The 8,182-nt window shown below is 34.6% G+C and overlaps 1 protein-coding gene across 1 annotated transcript; it reads left to right on the forward strand.

Moving 5' to 3' along the window:
- The first annotated feature begins 723 nt into the window (after positions 1-723).
- Ts (Thymidylate synthase) lies at positions 724-6,356 on the forward strand. The gene is made up of 5 exons (XM_088258030.1): positions 724-917; positions 2,741-2,998; positions 4,404-4,524; positions 5,033-5,258; positions 5,827-6,356. Exons 1-5 carry the CDS (start codon positions 827-829, stop codon positions 6,040-6,042), a joined length of 912 nt encoding a protein of 303 aa, XP_088114156.1. The 5' UTR covers positions 724-826; the 3' UTR covers positions 6,043-6,356.
- Positions 6,357-8,182: the final 1,826 nt, after the last annotated feature.

Below are 8,182 nucleotides of genomic sequence, written 5' to 3' on the forward strand. Positions count from 1 at the left end.
TATATATATATATATATATATATATATATATATATATATATATATATATATATATATATATATATATATATATATATATATATATATATAAACATATACATACACTATGCCAAAATTATTGATCCCAGGAGAAATTCTTTCTTAAATCTTTCAATATTCTGTTGAAATTTTATACAGAAATTTTAATACTTACAAAATGGTCAGATGTAAAATTCTCAAAAAGATGAAATTTTACTCATGTACATTCCTTCCTGTTTGCTTCTACTCACCCCTTATGACAGGTGAATAGAAACACTTGTAAATTATAACATTTTTTCAGTATCCCGATAGACAATCAATTTACGACGCAGAAAAAGTAAAACACAATATGGAACCACTTATATAAAAATGTATTTTTGAACTTATATATTTTTAAACAAAGTTATTACGTTGGAAATAAGAAAAACCCGTTTCTATTCACATCAAATTACGCATTTAGATAAGAAGGTAGGTACTGAAAATATGGATTCATTTGTACCAATCAAATGTTTTCCCTCCTTTTTATCTGTCAAATTTGGTTAAACTAAACATGGTCTTCCAACTATTACAAAAACTTTCCCCATACTACGCATGACGTCAAATTTATTTCAATATCCACACTGTTTAAAATGTTGATATCTCTCAAAGACGTCATCGAAGGTTCCCCAGCCTGAAACACATATACAATCTGCGCACTAACATACTAAGCATATTTTGACCGAGAACGTTTTAACGTCATTAGTATTTGGTTATCGAATTTGGTTTTATGAAGGTTTAAATTGAAAATTATAAATAAACATCATTAGAAATGCCCGGCCATAATCATTCTTCAGAAGGGGGTGACAAAAATCACGAAGAAAACCAGTACCTCGATACAATTCGCAGGATTATAGACACAGGTGCACTAATTTTATCTAAGTGGCATTTTGATAATCTACATAATTAATTTTGCGCAAATTATATACCATACAGTCTCCTAAATACATAAGTAACGACGTTTTTAAGTTAATGTAGTCATGCATTATTTCCCAAAAATGTCATTGACTCCTTGCTGATTCGATCGGGAAACTCTAACCATGCCAGCTTTTTTTAGAGTAGTATGAAGACAACATAACACCTTTCTTTCATCAGACATGTAAATATCTTTAGATTCCATTGCATTTTCAATCGGTTCTGAGAAGTCATTTAGTACATATCAAAGAATTTTATAGACAAATAAAATTATATTATTAGAAAAAGCACATAAAGGATGAACCTCTGTGTCACTCTAGATCTTGACGATGAACAACATTTCATCTTTAATGGTCTCTTCTATGCTGTAATATTCTAAATACCTTTTTTGTATTCTTATGATATGTACACAAATATTTAAATTCAATACTATTAGCAGATAAACCTAAGCGGCTTGTGCTTAAGGATAAGAATTGCAGAGTAGTGGTCGAACCTAGAATAGCTGACTCAAGACTCCGCTACACTAACCACGGGACCACAACCTGACATATTACACATATATTGCTTCCACACAAAAAATAAAAGTACCATACAGTGAATCTATCGTTCCTCGAATAATCGTTTTCCCGGATGCGCCATTTATTTGTTAATTTCATGCAAAAATAGATCTCGCGTCGATCGTTTCTTTATCACCATTTTACTGCATTCATCGTTTGGATTACTTTTTATTTTATTTTTATTTATTTAGAAATTTAACAGAATATTAACATAAATATATTAACAATAATGAATAACAAATAAAACAGGTAATTGTAACATTCCAATTACAAAATTTCACAAATGTTAAATGAGCTAAAAGTAAACAGCAAGAATAAAATATAGCAAAAGTTAAGAAGATTACGCTGCATATTTGATATATTTTGTCTGTTTTTTACATTTTTCTCAATTTTGTTACATTCGACGACAATATTCCAACGTATGAGATAGAAACTATAAAAAAAAACTTGTGTGACGCAAGGTTGACGGATACAGCAGAAAAGGTCGATTGATGGAGAGAAGCTTTCATTTTCAGAAGCTTGCACACTCTTTGAAAGATTATAGAAAACATTCTACTACGCACATTAAATAACTAATACTGAAAAAATATCATTTCTAAAGCTGAAAATAAACTGTTGGCTTACAGAAATACAACAGTAAAAATAAAACTAATGTCGTTTACAGATTATTTACAATGCAATAAATTAAATATATTTACGGTTCTGTTCAGCTTTGTATTTTTTTAAAATAAATAGATTTATTTACATTAATTTATTCGGCAGTCACTTTGTGGTAAAATCTATCCATTTTTAATTAATGTTTTACTTAGTAAATACCACCTCTTCAACCTTCAACGTCCCAAGGACCTAACTCTAAAATTTAGAATTAGCTTCACGTACGGTGCTTGAAAATGATGTGGATTGCACCGAAACACATGTCACAATAGATTTTAAGAAATAGTGGTATTTACTAAGTAAAACATTAATTAAAAATTGATTTATTTATATCTGAGACTTGTAATCATCTTAGATTTTTTAACCTTCAAATGGTTATGCAGATTGAGAGGACAGTATCTTTACTCTGTCGTATTTCCTTGTGTATTGACTTCTGAATCCCGCATTCATAGTTTATTTGAAAAGGTCCCTTTAGAAATGAAAAGAGGTTTCACTGTAGTTTATATTCTTTAGTTGAGAAAATAAATAACTGAAAAATCCATAACTTCTTGTTATTTAAGGAGTGACGAGAGGAGATCGCACTGGAGTGGGCACCATATCTTTATTTGGCACCCAGAGTCGCTGGTCTTTGCAAAATAAAGTTCTTCCTCTGCTCACTACTAAGCGAGTTTTCATCCGGGCTGTCATCGAAGAACTTCTCTGGATTATTAGCGGCAGTACAAATGCCAATGTTCTCAAAAATAAGGGGATTCATATCTGGGATGGAAACAGTTCCAAGGAGTTCTTGGACTCCATGGGATTCACTAATAGGGAGGAAGGTAAGTCTTGTCACTGGAGTATTCACCCGGGAAGAATATCAGACTTAACATACTCTATCCAAAAGGATTTTACTCTCTTTGCATTCATAAATATCTGAAAGATTTATAATTTCACTCAACATTTTTATTTGCAAAATGCGCTCATTCAAAAAACAGCATTTTAAATTGGTGATATTAATCCGCCTCCGTTGTGTGATGGTTATCGTTTTTACCTACCGTGCTGGAGATCCTGGGTTTGATTCCCAGGGGTGGGTGTAAACAAATATTAGGGAATTTAAACTCTAATATTTATTTGATATTACCCTGGACTGGTCCTTGAAGTGCAGGAGTGATCAACTTGCCTTCGTGTGAGTAATGATCAAGATGAACTGTGTCAATGCGATCCAGTGCCCTATGCACCATTAGGTGTGGATAAGGGTCAGAAGATATTACATCATTACGAGTATACATGTTTTGAAAACTTTGTGCCAATTCCATTAAAACTAGTGCAATAAACAATTTACGCCAGTCAATTTCCGCTCCGAATACCTTATTGTCGGAACAGGAACCACAAATACCGCAGTAACAGTGGGTGCAGAGGTGAGGCTCTCAATGATGTCTGATGTGATGTCACGATTTAAAGGGTTTTATCGTTTATATATATATCAGTCTTCCCCATTTGTTGAACATGGTTCCCGTGTCCATACAAATATTGCAACCTCGCATTAACGGGAGTCGTGTTGAATAAAGATAAGGATTCGTAGCCAGTTTTATATATTTTGAAAATACAAAGGAATCACTTATTTTTATGATATTTAAATAGAAAGTAACATTTGATTTTGAACAAAGTTATAGGATTTCAAAAATTTGCAGTTTTCGACATTATTTTATATGCATTGAACATGTTTAACTCTTACCACTCTGTAGGCCAGACATTCTGGCCTGTATGATTCTAGTGGCCCACGGAGCTGCCTACTAGAATCATACAGGCCAGAATGTCTGGCCTGTATGATTCTGGCGCAAGTATAACTTTGATCACTGATTTCTCTATCACCCAAGTATATTTTACCAAAAAATATTTCAGATAAATACAGTTAATCTTCATTAATATGGTCATACGAATTGCCAAACAGAGTGTCCCACAATTAGGGAACCAAAATATATATTTTCATGGTAGAAAAACGTCGCATTTTTTTATCAAAGTAGCTGATCAATTATGAGAAAAAAAAGTCAGAGTGGAACGGGTTAAGACTTCAATATTAATAGTACCAATGGTTTTATTGTTGTGACGTGTTGTCAAAACTTTAAATAAAAAAGCATTATCCATTTAAAATCAAAATATGCTTTATTATAAAGACTGGGGTTTACTGATACTAAATTGATAATATAAAACGTGATTATTATTATTTGTGTAAAAATTTTATAGGTGATTTGGGCCCTGTGTATGGATTTCAATGGCGCCATTTTGGGGCAGAATATAAAGATATGCACACCGACTACACTGGACAAGGAGTAGACCAACTTATCAACATTATTAATGCTATAAAGTAAGCCTTCAATAAAATTTACTGTTTATATTCACAAAAGCAGACTCTCGATCAACCGAGATCGGATCAACCGGGATGATTTATAATTAGAAAATTACTAAAAAAGTGGGTCCCAAATTTAAAATAACAAAAATATTTTTCATTTTTATGTCGGTTATACTTGTGTTTGTTTGCATTGACTATGATTGTTAATTATTATTTTTGATTTGTGTTTGTCTTTTTGGTGGAATAAAACAAAATAATCACATTTTTTTTAACATTTCAATATCATTAGGTTAACGGGGAATCAATTATCGAAAATACAAAATTTCAAACAAATGGAAAAAAATTCATGTCGAAACACGTATGGTTGACCTTTTTTGTTCGAAAATATAGATCCCGCCCATTCCAGGACATAACATATATTTACAGGATTTTTTCATATGGCTTACCCGTTGCCGATATTGTTTACGTTTGACGTATGTATACGTCCCACCCGGTTAACAGGTTAAGATAAATGGAATTACAGGAAGAATCCGGAAGATCGTCGCATGGTTCTGTGCTCTTGGGACGCGGGGGCTCTGCCCCTCATGGCGCTGCCGCCATGCCACTGCCTGGCGCAGTTCTACGTGGCGGAGGGGCGCCTGTCCTGCCAGCTGTACCAGCGCAGCGCTGACATGGGCCTGGGGGTGCCCTTCAACATTGCATCCTACTCTCTGCTGACCCACATGATCGCCCGAATCACGGGACTGGAGGTATGATAATTAAATACATATAGTATTATAATACTTTAATGTTATACGTAATTCTATTATGGTAGGGACTGACCAGAGCATTTCGTTATAACGTAACGTCGTAACATCGCTCGCGGCATGTGCTCCTACTATGGATGGAGCGCTCGGCTCTCTGTACTGACTACATATACGAATGCTCGCATCGTAACATGTTACATTACGACGAAATGACTCCGGTCAGTCCCCACCATTACGGAAAAACACAAAAATTCTGAGCCTGTATCTATATTGATATTTTATATTGATATTCTTATTTTTAAAGTCGAGTTGTAGTAAATACACATCACTGAGAGGGAAAGGTTAACTTCTTAAGGTGGGAACTGACCTCCACACTTCCTCATAACGTAACATTCGCGGCGAGCATCTGACTTCGGATGGAGCACTCAGAATGAGCGGCGAGCAGCTAGGCTCGCTGTACTGACTATACGAATGCTCGCATCGAAACGTGTTACGTTACGACGAAATGTCTCCGGTCAGTACCCACCTTTAAATTTTAAAAATTAAAATATGTTTTATAAATTGGTTTTAGGCTGGCGACTTCGTCCACACGTTGGGAGATGCCCATGTATACCTCAACCATGTAGAAGCCCTTAAAGAACAGTTGAAGAGAGAACCTCGCCCCTTCCCCACTCTGCTCTTCACTGATGATGCTCCGACTGATGATATCACGGCTTTCAAATATGAACATTTTATTATTTCTGACTACAATCCCCATCCCAAGATAAGCATGGAAATGGCAGTATAAAGAAACTGATTATTCTTTATTTTGGTGGGGTAGCATTTTGTCAATTTCAATTAAAGTACGCCATAAATATGTATTATAACAATTTGAGAAGATGTTTCAGTATACGTATAAAGTATTAATTTGTAGTAGGTATATACATAAGTATAACTAAGTATTCAACCAATATATTTGTATGTGTTTTAGTATGCAGCGTATATGTAGATGGAATGAGTAAAATACATATTATTAGCATACTAATCATAAAATTTGTAATCCCTGGAGATAATCACTATTTTTTGTATATTTTCAAATAAACATTAATTTTATACGAACAATCAATCTTTCTTTTCCCATCAAGAATCGAACTGCACTGATATCACAACATTTTACTAACTGCTGCATGCGGAATCGGAAAATATTATATTTATCGAAGCCTGGCCATCAATTTTGTATGTTTTATTTTCCTTATCCGCAACCTGCATTTAACACTGCATCACTGTAATATGTAAATTCAATCAAACATGTTATTATAAGTTATTGTAAGTCATCGATAACGGCCTTGCACTCTTTCCTTATATCGCCATTCAAACTCTATCATACATCATTTTGACACACATTCATCTGATAGATCACATTTCGACTGCTTTCAGATCCTTTTCCAACTCGTGTTCACTTCCATACATTAGGGTTGGAACCTAGTAACTCCATTGTGCACTGCCAGTTTAACTTTAGCTGAAAGGTTTTTATTTACTAAAACTTATTTTAGAGCACCATTCACTTCGCCACCAGCATTCACTTTCCTTATCAATCCTCCCATCCCTAGAAAACATATTTCCCAAATATACAAATAATCGGCAGGTATGTATAAGGAGATGCATGAACGTGGAGGAGGCAAAGATTGTTTGCAAAGTCAGATTGGTGTGGCATGCTATTTTCTCTGCCCAACCCTGCGGTAAAGCAACGTGATGGTTAGTTAGTTTATTTCCCTTGATAGGTCGTATATTGTGAAATCACTCCATTATTTTATTTTTCTTATTCTTATTATTTTATTAAGATTATGGTTTTTGAAAGAGAAGAATGCAGATCTGAATGTGAAATATTGGTAAACGGAGAGATTTTGGAACAGGTAGATGATTTCGTGTATTTGGGTAGTATGTTTTCTAGGGATGGAAAGATTGATAAAGACATAGAAAGGAGAGTGAATGCTGGGAACAAAGTGAATGGTGCACTGAAATCAGTTATAGCAAATAAAAACCTATCAGCGGAAGCTAAACTGGCAGTGCACAACGGAGTCCTGGTTCCAACTCTAATGTATGGAAGTGAAACATGGATTTGGCAAAAGAAGGATGAAAGTAGACTGAATGCAGTCGAAATGCGATCTCTCAGAAGAATGTGTGACAAAACGATGTATGATAGATGTGCGAATAGTGAAATAAGGAAGGAATGCAAAGCTGAGATAAGCATTATCGATAAAATTAAGAAAGGTGTGTTGAGATGGTTTGGACATGTAGAACGAATGAGTGAGGAAAGAACGGTAAAACAAATTTATGAGGCGAATGTTAGCGGGAAAAGAAGCAGAGAAAGACCGAGAAAAACATGGCACGATCAGGTATGCCAAATACTTGAAAGTGGTCAGGTTAGGAGTCGTAACAATCGGCGGGTATGTATGAGGAGATGCATGAACGTGGAAGAGGCGAAGAATGTTTGCAAGGACAGAGTGGTGTGGCGCTCTATTCTCTCTGCCTACCCCTGCGGGGAAGCGGCGTGATGGTTAGTTAGTTAGTTAGTTTATTTTTCTGACCGTTATAAGCAATCTTGTTGACGCTTAAAATTTGAATAAACAACCAAAAACTACGAATAGACCCTGTGATGGTGGCCAAAATATCCCTCGTGTACTAACAAAACAAAGCAAAATACCTCAAAAAGCGCTAATTTTTTTTTTCATAGTAGGTAAATATTTTTTTTTTTAAATAGCAGGGTTTAATCATCGGCTCCACTTTCCCCCCTTCAGACTCATTGACGTCATTTTTCTTCAATATTATTTTTTATTTCTCTTTATCATTTTCATATCATAATCCATATCTGTATAAGCGCCCTTGAGGTAGTATTTTACGAAAATGGCACTACATATATAAATCATCCAAGATTATTTTTATTTTTA

Source organism: Brachycentrus maculatus, unplaced genomic scaffold (genome assembly GCF_059751285.1).
Source record: "Brachycentrus maculatus isolate JH-2025_06_01 unplaced genomic scaffold, ASM5975128v1 h1tg000090l, whole genome shotgun sequence".
NCBI classification, from domain to species: Eukaryota; Metazoa; Arthropoda; class Insecta; order Trichoptera; family Brachycentridae; genus Brachycentrus; species Brachycentrus maculatus.

Bases quoted from the DNA above. Each gene is read 5' to 3' on its own strand.
- Ts (XM_088258030.1), top strand. From the start codon at position 827: ATGCCCGGCCATAATCATTCTTCAGAAGGGGGTGACAAAAATCACGAA. The intron at 2,999-4,403 runs GTAAGTCTTGTC...AAAATTTTATAG, and splicing joins ATTCACTAATAGGGAGGAAG to GTGATTTGGGCCCTGTGTAT. The intron at 4,525-5,032 runs GTAAGCCTTCAA...ATGGAATTACAG, and splicing joins AACATTATTAATGCTATAAA to GAAGAATCCGGAAGATCGTC.